The sequence below is a fragment of the Alligator mississippiensis genome, chromosome 3, assembly GCF_030867095.1.
Source record: "Alligator mississippiensis isolate rAllMis1 chromosome 3, rAllMis1, whole genome shotgun sequence".
NCBI lineage: Eukaryota > Metazoa > Chordata > Crocodylia > Alligatoridae > Alligator > Alligator mississippiensis.
Window position 1 is genome coordinate 74,192,724 of NC_081826.1, and position 20,078 is coordinate 74,212,801.

The following is a 20,078-nucleotide window of genomic DNA, read 5'->3' on the forward strand; positions in this document are numbered from 1 at the left end:
GTAGTCTGTCTGTCTGTCTCAAAGATATAGGTTTTTCAGTTGCTAGTTATCTTACTTGTTCTGATTTTTCATGTTGTGCATTTCCCTACTGTCCCCATCCTGCCCCCCCCCCCCCCGGTCTGTATCACCTCTGTGAATATTCCATATATCTAAGCTGGAAGTTTTAATAGTACATAGGAAAGTAGTTTTTTAAAGTCAGTTTGTGTTTAGCAATCAGTTTAACATCTTTGTTCCTGCATAGTGCTCATTCTAAATTTAGGATAATCATGAAGTAAAACTTCATGCTGTTGAAACCTGTGTAAAAAAAAACCAAAACAAAACAAAGCATGTTACATTTTATATTTAAAATGTAATGACTAGTTCTTAGGTTTAAAGTCTTTTAGAGTACTTCCCTTGTGTTTATTCTTGAAATAATATCTATAAGGATCTCTTCTACTAAGAGATCCGCACTATGTTTTAGTGATGGTGGTGTTCTTCCCCCCATTTGTTTGAGTAGATCAGCCTTGCGTGCAACTAGGAAGAGTTATTTGTCTTCACAGCATTTAGCTCTTGTCCTTTTATCCTTTGCAGAGTAATACTTTTTTACTGTTATTACTAAACTAGAAAAAAAAATTCAGTTCCAACGTAATGTATATTTCCACTTGCTAGACAATATTTTCAGCTAGAATACCTATTAATCCTAAAATTTAAAATTAATAAATGGTACGTTACTTTGCTTTTGTGAGGTGCAGTGTTCAACATTAGAGGTTCATGATTATTTTTTGTCTCTTTTGTTTGCAGGTCTTTTATGCTCACTTCAAACAGCCATGTCACTTTGTTGCCAAAACCATATGAAGCAAATGTGCACCTTCATCCTGCTGTACTTAAAGAAGGTGGTAGCTCCATACAGTGCCTGAAGGTAATTTCTCCATTTTAATTTGGCAGCTTTTTCTAAATTACCTATATTTCAGTGTATTTTTGAGTTTGATCTTAGGGGGTGGGGGAAAAAGTCTTTCCTCATTTGGGGAAATGAAAGAATGCTGGCTGAAGGTCAAAATTAACTTGCTATAGAGGGGGAGCATAAAGTCTTTAGCCTACTTACCCAGTAAGTACTGCTTAAATCTACAAAATGGAGCTTATGGGCAGGGGTTGGCAACCCCCGGCACACGGGCTGAGTATGGCATGTGAGGCTGTTTTCCTCGGTAGGTGTTGGGGCCGGGACCAGGGAGGTGACAGCTGTTTGCAGCCTCCCGGCTGCAGCTGGCCCAGGTTCTGGGTAGCTGCTGATAGCCACAGAGCCCGGGCTGCTCCCAGCGGCCAGCTGGGAGGATAGAAGCCCTGCTGCAAGCAGCCTGGGCTCTATGGCTATCAGTAGCTACTCAGAACCTGGGGCGGCTGCATCTGGGAGGCTGCAAACAGCTGCTGCCTCACAGACCTAGCCCTGGGCTCCAGGGAGTCGGCAGATACCGGTGATGCTCCTTACTGTGTTGGCCTCGGTGCTACATCTGCAGAGCAGCATGTGGAACCCAGCGCGGCAGGGCACAGCAGGGGGCACAGAAAGCTGCCTGCCTCTCCAAGCTCCCCGCTGTCCTGGCCACACTTTCCCTGCAGGTGGGGGCAGCAGCGAGGGGCAAAACCCCACGTGCTGCCCACACTGTTCCTGTGCACATAGGGGAAGTGTGACCTGGGGAGCGCGGAGCTTGCAGCAGCAGGCAGCTTCCCTGTGTGGCCCCTCTGTGCGCTGCTGCTCTGTGTTGCACACACTGCGCTCCGGAGGGCAACAAGGCCGGGAGTGTTTAAATCTGTATTTTGTCTAAATAATGATTGTCCTAATTAAAACAACTTATGGTAATAATTTTTTATAAACACTGGTTTACAATTATCTTCTTTCTGAAGAATAGAAATTATAAGAGTTCTTGCCAGTCCAGTATTCTGTCATTTTTCTCTTTGCAGCACTTTTTTATTGTGAGCTGTAGTTCTTCTACATGTGCAAGTCACTGATAGTCAATGTACCTACTATTGGAAAAGATTTGGTGAAATTGAGAACAGATTTTTGGCTCATTGTATATAAAATTGCTCTCAGTTTAAAAGCAATGTCTGAAGTTCTGAAACCTGTAGGTAGAAAATAGAGATCCGGAGAAGCTTAGAATTCCTTCTGATTAGGGGTGCGCAAACAGATTTTTGCAGCCGATACCGATTAACCAAGTTTTAAGAAGGCGCATCGGCCAATACTGATCCAATTTCCGATACCAGCCTGGCAGTGTGGAGAGCTGCCTCCAACAGGTAAGTCTGGTGTGGGGGAAGTGGGGGTATGCAGATCAAGGCCTCCACTGGGAAGGAGGTGGGGGGCTGAGGCAGGAGCTGTCCAGGTGGGGCGGGCGCAGGATGGAGTGGCGGCTCATCTGGGCTGCACAGAGATGGCAGTGGTGGGATGGGAAATGGCTCCTGCTGCTGTATGCACTCCACCAGAAGCCGCTGGTCCAGTGCTCGCCTGCTTGTCTGGCAGCTCATGCTGCTCATCTGAGAGGGGGTGGGGGGTGCATGTGCCTCCAGATCTGTGTGGGCAGGCTGAGGCTGAGGCTGTACCAGGCTCTTCCCAGAGGGGTGGGGCTGTGCTGGGAGGGGGCTATGGTGAATTTGTGGCCGCAGCCACCCCCCTCCCCTCCTGTAATCCCTTCCCAGTGCAGCACTGCCTCACTGTGAAGAGATTGGCACAGCCCCGACCCCAGCCCGTCCCATACAGATCCAGGGGCACACACCCCACCCCATTGCTCTCCCAGATGAGCAGTGGGAGCTGCCAGATGAGCAGGCATGTGCTGGATGAGCCACTGGACCAGCAGCTCCTGGCAGAGCAGCCCCCCTCGCTCAGGCCCTGGCTGGGTATCCCAGCCTACGCCCCTTCCTGCCCCTTCCACCACACCAGACTTACCAGCTGGAGGCAGCTCTCCACACTGCCGGACTGTGCTTCTTGCCACCTGTCCTGCGCTGCAGCTGAGTGCATGCACGTGCCATTTATCGGCTAAATTATCAGCCTGCTATGGCTGTTTTCCAAGATATTACATTTTCTTTATAATGGTGCCGATCCAATATTGGACCAGTGTATCGGTGCACCTCTATTAATGTATTTTGAAGGGATTGGTAGGGGGCGTAACTCCAGAATTTTTGAAGGGTAGTATTTTCTGAACTTTTCAAGGGAGAATCTTTTTCGGTTGCCATTTTTAATCTATCCTTTCGTGCTGGGAATTACTTGCCCAGCAGCATCCAGCAAGAGAGTGACAATACTAAACTTTGAGCCCAGGTCTCTTGAGTCTCAGCTCAGTGTCCTTTCTACCTGATCACATTTTATTGTGGGATATTATGGAATACAGTGTGCCCTTGATTTGTCTTGAAGCGCACCTAGAGAGACTTGAGAGTTAAGAAATATGGAGTTAAAAATTAACCAGGCCTTTTCTATGCTTGTGCTTCCATCTCTACTGGTGGGAAATTATGAATTTTGGTAGTTATTGATAGACAAGACTCTTTTTTTAAAGGCTGCATCAGGACTTGTAGAACACTGGCAAAGGCCTTATGTAGTGACAGATCTAGCAAGGACAACATCTGTTGAGAGAAGTCCTTAGATCTTAGTTACAGCATGCAACTTATTAAACATATAAGTACTAGTTAATGCATGTGCAGTAGTAGGTTGATGCCTTTTGGCTCAAAGGATCTCCATTTTTTTTTAATTTCTTCCCCCCCTTTCACATCTTGGGGGGGGGGGGCACCCACAGATAACCCACCACCAGCCGTTTGTCTTTGGGTAGGAGAGTAAACACGATCAGACCTTGAAGTGAGAAGTTAGAGACCTGTTTCTATTTTGAGCTGCATTTAGTCATCCAAAGTTTAGACAAGGAGGTGGAGATGCCACCAGAGATTGGCAACCAAAGTGTGACAAAATTTAACAGTCCAGGAGAAGAGCGGAGTTTTTTATGAAGAGCAAAGATGCCAATTGTATGAGATCAGGCTGCAAGGGAGATATAGAAGGAAGTTGGAAGCATTTGTCTGCTAATGCACTATAAGCCTACTCCCAAACAAGACTAGGAACTGTAGTCCTAATTTTAAATTAGATTTTTGGATCAAATTAATTCCAATAGCCAAAAGGTGGAATAAGTTAAGATCCAGACCTGTTCTTTGCTAAAGAATGTATGTGCTTAAAGTATCTTGTAGATGATCCAAAACAGAACAAAGCCCTAAGCCCCTGAGGGCTTAATACATGTTTCTTGAAAAATAGACACTATGTTACATATTGGTGTATCTCACTAGGTAGTGGGGCTGTTTGGCACCAGTTCTGCCATAATATAAGGGTAGGGAGTGGAATAACTGACTTGGAGCGCTTTTGGTACATTGTCAGGTAGGATATCCTAGATCTAAAGAGTTGGTCTTTGTGTGGTAACTACTCTTTCCCTAAAAGGGCACAATTTCTATAAATAGTATAGTGTGCATGTATAGAACTAATACTTGGATTTCTTTTCAGCTTCTGAATGGTACTTGCAAAGGGGAACGTGTAAACTAAACTCTAGGAAGCTAAAAAAAATCACCATGAAGCTATATGTATTCCTTGTCAACACTGGAACAACCCTTACATTTGACACCGAACTTGCAGTACAGAAGTAAGACATTTTTTTTTCTCCTCTTAAAAAACTATTTATGTGTATGCTTGACAGATTATACTCCTCTTTCTTTTTGAGTAAGCATCTCTGCATCCCTCTCTAGCACTCATGCGTACAAAACTGAGTTTTCTTTGACCAGCAGAATCTATACGTGCTATTTATGTGGCTGTGGGTGTGCCTCTGCTCTATATCGAGAACCTAAGTAGTAAAGTGGCTGTGATTCTTTCTCAGTTCTTTGTTACTGACCATGGCTGCAAGACAATATTATTAGTATGCAGTTTGGTTTCAAAATAAAACTGAAAATCTGCAGGCTTCAGTCCCTACTCATCTTGCAGTAGACTAATATCCATTAAAATGGGCATGGTTGGTGCCTTTTCTGTGTGGGAGAAACCCACATTCTGAGTGGCTGTGCTGTATTTTTATCTTTTTCTATGAGCACTTGCAAGTTATGAGACGCAAAGATGAAGCTCCATATTCTTGAAATCTGTGAACATCTTGTTGTACTGAGAGAGAGATCCTTGCTCATAAGGAGAATTTCACATTCTCTGGTGTCCCACTGAGGAGGCAGTCAGCTTCTGAAGTCACAGTGGAGGCAAGTAAGACCTGTTACAGACACTGGAATGAGTGCTAGCGCTGGGATTGAAGCCAAACTTGGCCTGGAATCTAATGCAAACGTATTTAAGTGTTTGTAGGGTCTGCTGAGCACTGAGGCAGGTGAGATGTCCTTCAGTAAGTGCAAGCACAGCAAAATGCCTAGGGATAAGGCCTCCCAAGTGCTGCATATTATTAAAATGGACAAATGTAACAAATTGGTAACGGAGTGTGCTGCACTGCAGTATCCCACTTCCAAAGCCATTTCTAATGATGGTGTTTCCTGCCTTAGACAAGAAAGGTGCAGGATCCAAGACATCACCAGCACCAGTACAGATGCTAATACTATAACAGTGCCTTATTTGTCAACACTTCAGTTGGAAGTATATCTTTTACCATCACCAGAGAATGTACTTTCCCTGTCATTCAATAAGAAAATCTTCCTGTCCAAGTTCTACAAGTGGTTCATTTGAGACCCACAGGCTGCTTCTACTATCCCAGCTGTTGACTTGTCAGGATTAGTTTTAGTCCAGTCGGCATTCTGGGAGTCACCTGTACATAAGGCCTGGTTTAACGCACAGACCCAGCTCACAGTGCAGCATCTCCTTTAATCTTGGAGTGTTCCCCTCCCTCCCCACCACACTGTGCGCCTCCGTGTTACTGACTGGGGGGGGGGGGGGGGGGCGGCCATTATCCCTGCTACTTGCTCCTGATGGCTGGGAGGCTAAAACCACAGTTTTAAATATGCCATGGTTTTTGCCTCCTGCTGCTTACTTCTGACCAGATGGAGGCAAAAACTGTGGTGTATTTAAAACTGTTTTTTTTGCCTCCCAGCCATTAGAAGCGAGTGGCAACCAGGTTGTGGCACGGTGGGGACTGCAAATTGGACCCATGATTTTAAACCAAGCCTTGCCTATATGTGTAATTCCACCATCCATGGCCCTGTTTGGGGATACAGGTATAAAAACCAGGTATCTATCAGAGAGGAAGATGGCCCCCTTTTCAGTACCTTCTAATCAGGCCACTAATGCCAGTACGTCGGGAGTAGGTTGTGTAAGTGAGACTGATACGGGTACATATGTGTCTGGATCTTACAGACCACTCATCCACAGTGCACACATGTATGCTATTGCTTGCCAGATGTCACCTGCTTTCCAGTTGTTGATTAGGTCAGAGTCCTTCATTGATTCATATACTTACCCTTACGTGATTTCTGGCCCTGACCAAAATGGTTAGTCAGGTAAAATCTGGTCTCATGCGCACCTGCAGAAGAATCGATGCTGACACCTTGCACTAAAGTTTTTGCAGCATGAGTAACAGGTGTTTAACTTGTAACCAAGCAACATCTGTGAGGCCCCAGCCTCAACCTGAGTTCCCTACGCTGTGCTGTGCTGTTGCACTGCCACCTGAGGCAGATGTGGAATGTGGAAGCTGAAGGAGACTGGCAGTAGAGGGAGTCAGTCAGGGGTCTGGGGGCTGAAATACAAATCCTTGTGGGCCACCACTTTGGGAGCCCTACTCTAAGAGGTGATGGCGCCTAAAAAAGAAAAATGGAAACTAGAAGGAAGATGTCATGGTGAGCAATAACATGAAGATGAGGGCGCTAGAGATTTTGATAGGGGAGGAAGCAACTGGAATGGTGCACAAAAATAACTAAAGGCTGCTGTGGCAGGACAACTTGGAGTAGTGCCTGAGTTGGCTTGATGGATCAGAAGGGGAGTATTGGAATTAAATATCAGATTTGTGATATTTGCTAGCATTTACTGCTACAGAACAGACCAGCCAATACTTGTTAAATTAAATTGTCTGCCCAGTTTATGCATGGCACAAAATAGTATGAATACATCTAACAAAATACTAACAAAATATTGAAACAATGGAAGATCCAAATCAGGAGTAAATTAGTTAGTGGCATATTCAAAGAAAGTAATGTAACTTGTATGGTAACTGCCAGAAATGTAGGCTATGATGTAATACAGTGTTCTAGCATTACGATTGGCGAGGCGTATATCTTGTTATAAACCAATACTTTGGTCATATGGTTTGAAATTGATGTCCAGAATACAATGGATCGCGGCATTTACACCTAGCATTTGGATGTTATTCAGAATAACTAAGATATTTTGCTTATGGTTCTTAAATTAGTTGATCTGTTTGAAAGTTTTGAGAAATTCACTTTTCTGAAAGACCATTGCTCTAAAATTCTGTTGCCCCTTTTTTCCTTCTTTTTAGTGTGTCCGACCTTAAACATGCAATCCAAACAAAATATAAGATTGCTATTCAGCACCAGGTACTGGTTGTCAATGGAGGGGAATGTATGGCACCAGACAGAAGAGTCTGTAGTTACAGTGCTGGAACAGTAAGTTCATTTACCCTTAGCCTTGCCTTCAGTTTATTCTGTAAAGATAAGAACTTTTCAGATACTTAATGTTTCTTTCCCCTTTTATGAAGAGACTCATGTACTGTGTTTTCTAGGTTTCTTGCGTTGCTTGACTAATGCCTTTTCATATAGTACTCATGTCTGCAGTTTTCTGTACTCTACTTCGTAAGTTGCATCATTGTTAAATTTTTGGAATAGGTAGGGGCTCTATAACATGTATTTACTCACAGTCTTGTGTTGGGATTTTATATTTTAATACAGGACACAAACCCAATTTTTCTATTCAACAAAGAGATGATCTTATGTGAACGTCCACCTGCTATTCCCAAAACTACGTTTTCAGCAGAGAATGAGATGGAATTAAAGGTTGAAGAATCTCTTATGATGCCTGCAGTTTTTCACACAGTAGCATCACGGACACAGCTTGCTGTGGTAAGTAACGTTTGAACCATTTAAAATTTAGTGGCCTTTTAAACCAAACTTGAACAAAATAACTCCACATACCACTTCCATAAGATCTGTGGTCTATCTAATATAAGTAGTGATTCAAAAAGCTGAAAATACTTTTAATCAACGTTAGTATTTTTCTAGTTTCTTTTCTGTTTTGGGTTGTGTGGAAATGTTTCGTAGCTGTTAGGGTTGGAAGGGACCTCAATAGATCATCGAGTCCAACCCCCTGCCCTGGCCAGGAAAGAGCGCTGGGGTCATATGACCTCAGCCAGGTGTTTGTCCAGTCTCCTCTTAAAGACCCCCGAGGTAGGGGAGAGCACCACCTCCCTTGGAAGCCCATTCCAGATTCTGGTAACCCTTACCGTAAAGAAGTTCTTCTTGATGTCCAACCTAAATCTGCTCTCTCTCAGTTTGTGGCCATTGTTCCTGGCTATTACTAGGGGTGTCCTGGTAAACAGAGCATTTCCTATTTTTTTTCTGCCTGTCCCCCAATGAATTTGTGAGCAGCCACAAGATGCCTTCTCAGCGTTCTTTTCCGGAGGTTGAAGAGATCCAGGTCCCTCAGTCTCTCCTTTTAGACCCTTACCTGCAGGCCCCTAACCTTACAAGTGGCCCTCTGGACCCTCGCAAGGTTATCCACATCCCTCTTGAAGTGCAGTGCCCAGAACTGGACACTACTCCAACTGCGGCCTGACTAATACTGCATAGAGGGGAAGCATCACCTTGCTGAACCTGTTTGTGATGCACCTCTTAATGCATGATAGAGTGTGGTTAGCTTTACTGATTACTTCCTCACATTGATGGCTCATATTCATCTTGGAGTCAATCCCTTTCTGCCGCTGTGCTGCTGAGAAGGTCCTCCCCTAGCCTATAGGTGTGTTGGTGATTCCTTCTCCCTAGATGCATCTCTTTGCACTTGTCTTTGTTGAACTGCATCCTATTCTATTCTGTCCACTTTTCCAACCTGTCCAGGTCTGCTTTGATTCAATCCCTTTCTACTAAAGTGTGTTTACTTTCAAGGAGCTGGTGAGCATCATAGCCCAGCCTCTGGCATGGATCTTTTGAGAACTCCTGGCACTCTGGTGTAGTGCCCAAAGACTGGAAGAAGGCCAATGTGGTGCCTATCTTCAAGAAAGGGAGGAAAGTAGATGCGGCAAACTATAGGCCCATCAGCCTGACTTCTATCCCGGGGAAGATCTTAGAAAAGTTTATTAAAGAGGCCATCCTTAATGGACTGGCCGACACCAGCATCCTGAGGGATAGCCAGGACAGGTTTGTTGCGCGTAGGTCTTGCTTCACCAATCTCATTTCCTTCTACGACCAGGTGACCTATCACCTGGACAAGGGAGAAGAGATTGATGTCGTATATTTTGACTTCAAAAAAGCCTTCGATCTGGTGTCCCATGATCACCTCTTGGCAAAACTGGCCAATTGTGGCCTTGGGTCCACCACGATCCGCTGCCTGGGACATTGGCTCTGGGGTTGGACCCAGAGTGTGGCGGTTGATGGAAGTCAGTCGTCATGGTGCCCTGTGACCAGTGGGGTCCCCCAAGGCTCTGTCCTTGGACCCATATTGTTCAACATTTTCATTAATGATGTGGACGTTGGAGTCAGAAGCAGACTGGCCAAGTTTGCTGATGACACCAAACTTTGGGGCAAAGCATCCACACCAGAAGACAGGAGGGCAATCCAGGCTGACCTGGACAGGCTCAGCAAATGGGCAGACAAGAACCTGATGGTGTTTAACACTGAAAAATGCAAGGTTCTCCACCTTGGGAGGAAAAACCTGCAGCATCCTTATAGGCTTGGCAGTGCTGCACTGGCTAGCAGTACGGAAGAAAGAGACTTGAGGGTCATCATTGATCACAAGATGAACATGAGCCTGCAATGCGATGCTGTGGCTAGTAAAGCGACCAAAACGCTGCTTGCTTGCATACATAGATGCTTCTCAAGCAAATCCCGGGATGTCATTCTCCCCTTGTACTCGGCCTTGGTGAGGCCACAGCTGGAGCACTGCGTACAGTTTTGGGCCCCACAATATAAAAAGGATGTGAAGAAGCTTGAGAGAGTCCAGAGAAGAGCCACACACATGATCAGAGGTCAGAAAAACGGACCTTACAGTGACAAGCTGAGAGCTATGGGACTCTTTAGCCTGGAAAAGTGAAGGCTCAGGGGTGATCTGGTGTCCATCTATAAGTATCAAGGGTGGCCACCAGTATCTGGGGGAACGTTTGTTCACCAGAGCGCCCTAAGGGATGATGAGGTTGAATGGTTATAAACTACTGCAATACCATTTCAGGCTGGACATAAGGGAGAATTTCTTTACTGTCTGAGCCCCCAAGGTCTGAAATAGCCGGCCATCAGAGGTGGTTCAAGCACCTACATTGAACACCTTCAGGAGTAAATTGGATGCTTATCTTGCTGGGATCCTATGACCCCAGCTGACTTCCTGCTCTTCGGGCAGGGGGCTGGACTCGATGATCTTCCGAGGTCCCTTCCAGCACCAATGTCTATGAAATCTGAGACACAAAATTATGGGGTATCTGCGAATTTGGACAGAGTGCTCTCTACACCATCATCCAAGTTGCTAATGAAGACATTGAATAGCACAGATCCAAGGACCAAACCTTGTAGGACCCTACTGCCCACTTACCTCCACGTTGATATAGACCCGTCCACCATCACTCTGAGTGTGAACTTTAAGCCAATTTGCCACCCAACTGACCGTGTAATCATCTGTGTCACAGCAGCTCAGTTTGTTTATGAGAATAGGATGAGATAGATACCTTGTTGAAGGCCTTAAAATCCCAGTAGATGACATCTACCTTGACTCCTGCATCTAAACATTTTGTGACCTGGTCATAAAAAGAAAAAAGGTTAGTCAGGCAGGATCTACCTGCTATGAACCTGTGCTGGTTGCTTTTCAGCATTATTTTTCCTGCTGGGCTCCCACAAATGTGATCCTTGATTAGTTTTTTTCAAAAGTTTTCCCAAGGATACAGGTGAAACTAACTGGCATATAATTACCCAGATCCTCCTTCCTCCCCTTCTTGAAAATAGGGACCACATTGGCCCTTTTCCGTTCTTCTGGGACCTGGCCCAGACTGCTCAGACAGCCAGGCCAGTGGATCTGCTATGATACTGGCTAGTTCCTTCAGCATCCTTTAGTGAAGATCATCCAGGCCTGCTAAACACATTCAGCCCCTCCAAGTGTCCCTTTTACTAGGTCGATGCTGACCCTTGGTGGGCTGGTGTTCCTCCTCCTGTGCCTATCTATAATGCAATTGGGAGATTTGTCTTGATCCGTGTTCAGGAATACAGAGGCAAATAACTCATTGGAGAGTTCAGCCTTGTCTTTCCTATCTGTCACCAATTGCTGTAGACTGCCCTGTAGGAGTCCAGAGTTACCCCATACCTTTTGCTCCCTGTGTACTGGAAGAAAGACTTTTTGTTGTGTTTTAATTTTTGTCACCAGCCTGAGTTCCATTGCTGTTTTGGCCTTCGTAACTGACTCCCTGCCAGCGCGAGCCAAGGTATACTCCGTGGTAGCTACCCCCTGCTTCCACAGCCTGTATACCTCTTTCTTTGCCCCTAGGCTTTCCTTGATTTCCCTGTTCAGCCAACAGGGTTTCTTGGCCCCTTTTCCCCCTTTTATGCACAATGGGATTGTTTCCTGCACCCAAAGGATTGCTCCCTTGGGGAATGACCACCCTTCCTAGACTCCCAGCTCACCAATACTCTTGATCCTCAATGCCTCACTAATTTCCTGAGCATACTGAAGTTAGCTTTTCTGAAGTCTAGCACTTCTACCCTGCTGGTTACTTTTCTCACCCTATGCCAGATAGTGAATTCAGTCAATTGATAGTCACTATCGTCTAGGTTACCTTGTACCTGCAGATCCCCCACCAGGTCATTCCCTGTACCTTGTTGGACTTGCTGCTAGCTATTTCTCCTAGTGGGAAGTTAAGAACCTACGTGAGCAGTTAGATCTGCCTGACTGCTCCTCACAGCAGATGTCAGGGTAGTTTAGGTCACCCATGACAACCGTATCTTGACCGCACGGCCTCTGAGAGCTGCCTTTTGAGAATTCCAGGTCTACCTTATCCTCCTAGTGTGGCAGTCTGTAGTAGACCTCCACTACCAAGTCCCTTACCTTCCTTCCCCCCCTCCCCCCCAACCCCCTTGTATTCTAACCCACAGTACCTCAGTTTGCCCCTTCTCTGATTCCATCTTGATTATAGAAGATGTGTATTGCTCCATAACATAAAAAGCAACACCCCCCCCCCCTTTTTTTCCTGTGTGTTTAGGGCTTCAGTGTCTTCAAAGCATCACAATGTAAATTTGTAATAGAGCTTCCTAGAACACATCCAAATAACAATCTTTTGTATCATGTGCTGTGATATAGTTTCCTATGTTGCATTTGGACCTTGGTTACATTTATTTTACTTTCAAGGTGTTTTTTAGTTTGTCTCAGCTCAAGAGTAGGAAAAGTTAATATTGATTATTTTACAAACATTGTTTGACTAACTAGAAACTGCTTCTTATTTTCTGTTCTTATTTGAATGACTACTTGGGGGTTAATAAAACAATCTCATTACGCAAAAGTTTGTGCATAATTATTCTTTGCTCAGGTATTTGTCATCAAATGCTAGTTTTCTGCTTACATAAGACAACTGTGCTGAGTTCTAGTCTAACCTCTGTTAGACTGAGGTGCATTATTAATCTCTGTGCATTGTTAACCTCAGCAGCATATGGAGAAAATATTAATTGCAGAAAGGCATCTCTACATTCATTACTGGCAGCTGTGGGGAACAGCTTTGGGAATGCAGGTCAAAGCATTCAGCATAGCAACTGATAAGTTCTCATAACAGCAGAGACTAGTGCCCTTACTTATTGATGTGTGAGTTGAAATTATAAATATGCAATTGACTTTATTGATTCTAAGTAAATGTTGAAGTCAGCAGTGTTTGGGAGTAGCTAGTAAAGTCTGCGCAATACGTAAGCAATAATAAACTGTTTATTTCAATGTGTTTTTTTAATAGGCTGTTTTTTCTAGGTGTAAAGGGGTTTCTTTGTTCTGGTGACTCTATCTCTTCTGGTACAATCCAAAAAGATATTTCACACTTTTCATTCAAAGGGTTAACTATCACATAGCTGTATTCACATGTAAACAGCATTGTTGAATGTGCCAAGGTAGGTGCATTCTCTAGCACGTACAGCAGTTTTTCCTGCACTGCTTGTTTTTCATCAATGGAAATACTATTTTGATTTGGTCATATAGCCTGCCACTGAAATGTTTTCAGGGTGGGATACATTTGGATCCAGTAGACCAAGGTTGGGGAACCCCCAGCACATGTGCCAGTGCATGGTGCACACGTTTTGCTGGGCACACATTCCTCAGTGAGGATGGTGGGGGAGCTGAGAGGGGCCCGATCCTTCTTGTACAGCTCAGCCCCCTTCCCTGCCATCCGCCTCAAACTGGTCATGCACCCACTGCTGGCAATGAGCTGGGACAGGGCTCTGCAGACCCCAGTGCAGCTGCTCACAGCCTCCCCGCCACCTACTGTGGGCAGCCAGGACTCTGGTGAGCAGCAGAGGCCTGACTAAACTGGCTATGGCAGGCAGCTGGGAGGCTGCAAGTGGCTGCATCAGGGTCCACGAAGCTCTGGCCTGGCTAGATGCTGGTGGCGGGTGCATGCACGCTTCAGGGCAGACAGTAGGAAGGGGACCAGGGCTGTGGTGCCATAAGGATTGGTCTCCTCATGGTGCCCCTGGCATGCAGTTTTAGGTTACAAGTGTATTTTGCATTCTGCCCAAAAACGTTGCTGGTCTCTGCAGTGGACTAAAATGTTTTGTCCTTCCTTTCACCCCTAAAATACCAGGAGAGAGAGAATTGCTGCTGTCATAGATTCATAGATGTAGGTTTGGAAGGGACCTTATAGACGTTCTAGGCCAATCCCCTGCCCTGGGCAGGAGAGAACTGGGCTCAAATGACCCCCATCTAGTCAAGCCTCCTCTTGAAGACCACCAAGGTAGGAGCAAACACCACTTCCCTTGAAAGTTGGTTCCAGATCCTAGCCGCCCTGAATGTGAAGTAGTGCCTTCTAATATCTAGTCTGAACCTACTCTCTAACAACTTATGGCCATTATTCCTTGTTAGTCTGGGAGGCTCTTGGGGGAACAGGGTCTCTCCCATTCCCCGCTGGTCCCCTCTAGTAAGTTTATAGACAGCCACCAGGTCCCCTCTCAGCCTTCTCTTGTGAAGGCTGAACAGGTCAAGGTCCCGTAGCCTCTCCTTGTAGGGTCTGCCTTGCTGTCCCCGGATAATCCCTCTCAATGCTGTCCACATCCCTCCTGAAGCGCGGCGCCCAGAACTGGATGCAGTACTCCAACTGCGGCCTGACCAGTGTCACATAGAGGGGAAGGATCACCTCCTTGGCCCTGCTTGTGATGCATCTGTGGATGCACGACAAGGTACGGTTAGTCCTACTGACCATGTCTTCGCATTGGTGGCCCATGTTCATCTTGAACTCCAAGATCCCTTTCTGCTACTGGCCTTTCAAGAAGAGAGTTCCCCAGCCTATAGGTATGCTGCTGGTTCTTACTGCCCAAGTGCAGCACCCTGCACTTGTCAGTATTGAATCCCATCCTATTCTCATTTGGCCACCCCTGTGACCTTTCCAGGTCCAGCTGTATCCTGTCCCTCCCTTCTAGCGTGCCCACCTCACCCCAAATCTTGGTGTTGTCCGCAACTTTAAACAGGGTGCTTTTCACCCCCTTGTCCAAGTTGCCAATAAAGAAATTGAACAGTGCAGGCCCAAGGACCGAGCCCTGGGGGACTCCACTGCTCACCTCCCCCCAGGTTGAACATGACCTGTCCACCACCACTCTGTGTGTGTGTGTGGCCCCTCAGCCAATTTGCTATCCATCTGACTGTGTAGGCATCAATGCCACAGTCGCCTAGGTTTTTAATGATAATGGGGTGGGAGACAGTGTCAAAGGCCTTTCTGAAGTCCAGCAAGACTACATCCACCACGACACCTGCGTCCAATGATTTTTGTGACCTGATTGTAGAAGGCAATCAGGTTGGTCTGACAGGACCTGTCTGTAATAAAACCATGCTGGTTGCTCCTGAGCATCATCCCCGCTGCTGGCCCTTCACAGATGTGCTCCTTGATAATCTTCTTAAAGAGCTTCCCTGGAATCGAAGTAAGACTAACGGGCCTATACTTGCCCCGGGTCCTCCCTCTTCCCTTTTTTTGAAGAGGGGAACCACATTGGACCTCTTCCAGTTGTCCAGCTCCTGGCCAGAGCACCACGAGTGCTCGTAAAGCCGTGCCAGGGGCCCCGCGATAACCCCTGCCAATTCCCTCAACACCCTGGGGTGGAGAGCATCTGGACCTGCTGATTTGGACACGTCCAGCCCCTCCAGAAGTTCTCTAACTCGGTCCTCCCTGACCTTAGGCCTGGCGGAGTCTCTCCTTAGTTTGTCCTGAATCTCTGTGGGGGAGTCTCGGTCCCTGCACAAAAAAAATGGAGGCAAAGAAATTGTTAAAAAGGTCTGCTTTTTCCTCTGGTGCAACCACCAGATTGCCTTGCGTATCCTGTAGGGGCCCCGCATTACCCAATGCCTTTTTCATGCTCTCTATGTATTCAAAAAGGACTTTTTGTTGTCCTTGATCCTTGATGCTAGCCCTAGTTCCGTATGTGCCTTAGCTTTCCTAACAGCCCCTCTACAGACCTGAGCGATATAGGTATACTCCTCTTTGGTGATAGCCCATCTCTTCCACTGGGTGTATGCCTCTTTTTTGGCTTTCAGGCTTTCCTGAATGCCTTTGGTGAGCCAGGGGGGCTTTTGAACACTCTTGCCCCCTTTGATTCTCGTTGGGATTGTCACCCCTTGGGCTCTGAGTGTTGTCTCCTTAAGGGACGACCACTCATCTTGGGCGTCCAGTTCCTACTTTCCAGGACCCCAGTGCCTCTCCTACCAATCTCCTCAACTCACTGAAGTTGGCCCTCTTGAAGTCGAGGGCTACTGCCTTGCTGCAGGCCCTTGACACCCTGCACTGGATGTTGAATTCCAGCATGCAATGATCACTGTTGCCCATGTGGTCAAGAACCTTGAGTCCCCCACCAAGTCGTCGCCTGTGGCCAGGACCAGGTCCAGCAGGGCATTTCCCCTGGTGGGACTGTGCACCTCCTGGGTTAAGTGGAGATCCTGTATCTCGGCAAGGAACCTTCATGAGCGCTCCAACCTGGCTGGCTGCTCCTCCCAGCAGATGTCCGTGTAATTTAGATCGCCCGTGACAACTACATCCCTTGCCTTAAGTGCCTCGGCAAGCTGACCTGAGAATTCGCGGGTCTGGTCCAAACTGCCTGATCCAAACTGGAAGTGAAAGTGATATGGGTGTGGGGAAGAGATGTTTCCGTCCTGTTCCCTCCAGGGAAGAAGAATGATTTTGCCACTGGTGCCACAAATGGCATTGACGGCCTCTGTGTGAGACATCTGGCAGATCGGGGAGAGAGCGGAAAGCAGAGTGGCAGATGGCAGGGAGCAGAAAACAAAGTTGCAGATAGAACATGGAGCATAGAGAAAAAAGCCAAAAGCAGATCAGTCAGAGGAAGGAGATAGAAGTGGCATTCAGAAAACACCAGGCTAATTTGTGACACACCTGCCAAAAAGGGTGTGTGTGTGTGTGTGTGTGTGTGTGTGTGTGTGTGTGTGTGTGTGTGTGTCCCTTGATTTTAGGCCATTGTTGGTGAGAAATGCACTCTTTTGGTGGTGCATGAAGCAAGTATATGGGAGTTCAAGCTGTTTGTTGCAGAGCAAAGATAGCATTTTTGCAGCAAGATGTTGGCTCTTCTTGGCCTTCCAGCATCCCAAGGAGACTGTTTTTTACCTCCTGCCCTTCCCTATCTGTCAAGTTAAACTCTACTACCCTAGGGAGATGGATACAGGCTCATAAGTTTTCATGTGCCTGTCTACAAGCAGAATCAAATCCTTGCTACCCAAAAGACAGCAAAAGATTTCTTCCTGTGCTTTATACTGTGGCCAGCTACTTCAGTTAGAAAGGTCCTGGCAGAGGTAAAGGGGAGACGTATCAGTCTCTCCTGAAGTGGAGGGAGCATCAGAATGGGAGGTGCCCGTGTGTTCAGTGTAGTGATTTGTAGTAAAGGATGTGGCTGTGGCAAAAGGGAGTCCTTGCAGCTCCCCTTCTGTGAAATGGAGTCACTGTCAGCCTCCTGCCACCACTGACCTCCTGTAGGTTGATGATACTGGTAAATAGCTATCCCAGCACCCACTGGATAACTAAAGACACTTCCTGTATGGCCTCTCTGCCCTGTAGACTGGCCTACACTTAACTGATTGGGAAACAGAAGACTGCATGGCCAGGGACTCAATCATGTCCTTATGACCATACATGATACTGCGCACCAGCCTGCATAGGAGCCAAACTTGCTTTCTGAAGAAGCAGTGATAGTTACTGATTTTTTGCTTATAGGAGTATGGCACATACTGGAGCTGCTAGTTCTGCTGGATCAGGAGCTGCAGGGCATGAGCGTGGCAGGGATTCATTGCAGCCTGGAAATTGATAAATCTTTAACAAAAATATACTTAAATTTCCAATGCTAAAGTGAATTCTTGAACATAGCAAAAAAATATTTCAAATCTAGTCTAGAGAGATATAGTTAGCTGTGTTAATCTAAAGTCAGAACAGGGTGGCACCTTAGAGACCTAACTGGTTCAAAAAAGTTTCAGCTTTGGTAGGCAATAGCCTATTGTGTCAGATATTTCCTTGGCTTGCTCAGCATATGACAGAGCAGGCTGTTGTCTATGAAAGCTTATGCTTTTCTGAACCAGTTAATCTTGAAGGCCTTCCATAACTTTTGCGAATTAAGCAGCACCCGAACTTATAATGCTTACCTCCTTGTCAAGAGGCTTGGGCAGCAGAGGCAGGGAATGACCAGGAAGGGATGAGCCTCAGCCTGCTTTTAGGGACTTGTCTTCTCACACCCTTTACAGAATCCTTTGGCACTTCAGGATGCTGTCACACCCTGCTTGATCCCTGCTCCAAGGTGCTACCCTACCCTACTTTTGACCAAAATCTAGTATAAAGTCTTTATTTAATTGCGGTCTATATTTTAGAAATTAGACCAACCAGTGATAATATACCTTTTCTTTAGGAAGTAACTGAAGTATAAATGGAAAAGTTGATTGTAATTGGGTCAAATCAAGGCTTTCCACTTGGTGATTTAAATTGCTAATTTAGATTACCTAGATTTAGGCTGCTGTCAACTTGGCTCTGAAAACATTGTGGGGAATGGTTGAAATGTGCCCCTGCTTTATGTTTGATGTGGGAAATAATGAAAATTTATCTTGGCCACGAACCTTTAAGTATACTTTAGGCAAGTCACCTTAATGTGTTTTGTGCATCCATCTGTAAAATATGGGTAATAATTCTGTACTTCAGAGAAGTAGTATAAACTGTTTGCTGTGAAGTGCTCAGATGCAGTGAGGGCCATATAACATGCTTCCATATTTTTGAGGGTAACCAGGCTGTAAGACCCTGATAACTTGTTCCCATTTGATTGGTACTGTGAAAGGGGCTTGATGTAGCCAAAATACTGTAGTAATTGCTAGGGTCTTCACATCCTTGCTTTAAACAGGATGAATCTAGAGCATGGCATTTGAAAAGCAGTGTTAAAGAAGCAGGTTGTGCCTTAAGCTAAATACAGATGTTCAAAAAGACCAAGATGGACTGCTATGGACCTCCACCAGAGTTTCCTCTGGCTTCATCCTGCCCAGGCATAGTTGACCATCTTTAGGGTCCTAGCATGTACGCTTATGTGGAATTGATCCGAGTTGTGTGTAAGCAGCATAGTTAAGATCGGTAGTAAACAGAACACACATTCACCCTTTGGTAGGAGGGGCAAATCTTAGGCTAGGTTACACCATGTTTAAACTAGTCTGTGTATGCTGAACATCTGTTCTGTTACAGGTATAGACCAGTTTCTGATCACTTGCATCAGTAAAAGTGTAATGTCTGTACCTGGCTTTAGTGTCTTATCCCTGTTGCTTGGAAATTCCACTCCCATAAACTGTTCCACTGAGTTCCAACAGAGTTTGTGTTCTTTGAGGGAATCCCATGTACCCCCCACCCCCTGCCCCTGATGAACTTGAGTTGCACAAAGTTGTGGGTGTCATGCTTGAATGTTTGACTCCTTTTAGACAGAGCCTTATTTTCAGTCAAAATCTATTTTCGTTTTTCATGTTTTCCCTTTTATATGAAGAAGATGAGTAATACCAGCCATAGTTGTTCTTCCTGCCCACCATGGCTTTTTGTTTTGGTTTTTTTCCCCCAGACGTACACTAGAACACTCTTGTCCTGCAGTGTTAAACCCAGAGTATACTTGACATCTATTAGGAAAACACATATTTTAGAATACTTCTTCAGGGCTTAACTGTTGGGAAGGATAAGCATCCAAAAGCATCCACTCTTTTTGTTACTGCTATGACGTCTGCTAGTTAGTAGCAGTTGTGATTACCATCTTGTGCCATGTTGATACCTTGCTTTTCGGGTGAAGAAAAAACCGTTGGGTGACATAAATGAAATAATTTCAGATAAGAATATTTTACAAGAGCTCTGGACCAGAATTTAGCAGGCTGGAATTTTGTTTCTAGGTTGACAGTCATCCTGCTGGATATTCTTGGCCGTGTCATTTCGCAACTTTTCTGTGTCTCATCTTCTCCAATTTATAAAAAGGGAATAATAATGATGACCTTATTTATAAAGCAATTTGGTGCTTACTGTTGAAAAGCACTTTGTAAAAGCTAACTCATTGTTTTGTTTTTTTTCTGCCACCCCCTCTTCCTGGTATCCATCTATTTTGTCCAAAATGTCATATCTTTCGGGATCTGTAGGCTTATACTTTGCATAGTTCTTGGAACATATCAAAAATCTGTATCTTCAAAAAATTATGCAGTCTCTTGTGTGATGGTAGTGTTGTGCCCCAGCTCAAGTCTGGGATCG

The 20,078-nt window shown here is 45.6% G+C and overlaps 1 protein-coding gene across 5 annotated transcripts in view; it reads left to right on the top strand.

The window, feature by feature from the left end:
* The window catches only part of RB1CC1 (RB1 inducible coiled-coil 1), a 155,676-nt gene that overhangs the window by 36,689 nt on the left and 98,909 nt on the right, over positions 1-20,078 (top strand). For 3 of the 5 annotated variants that reach the window (XM_059724097.1, XM_014606838.3, XM_014606839.3), the window contains exons 2-5: positions 781-898; positions 4,490-4,625; positions 7,449-7,575; positions 7,858-8,028. In XM_059724097.1, coding sequence (XP_059580080.1) covers positions 4,555-4,625; positions 7,449-7,575; positions 7,858-8,028 — 369 coding nt within the window. In that variant the 5' untranslated portion in view covers positions 781-898; positions 4,490-4,554. Of the gene's footprint in view, positions 1-780; positions 899-4,489; positions 4,626-7,448; positions 7,576-7,857; positions 8,029-20,078 lie in introns of those variants that run through there. The other 2 variants (XM_014606840.3, XM_019498610.2) reach the window with 2 other exon arrangements.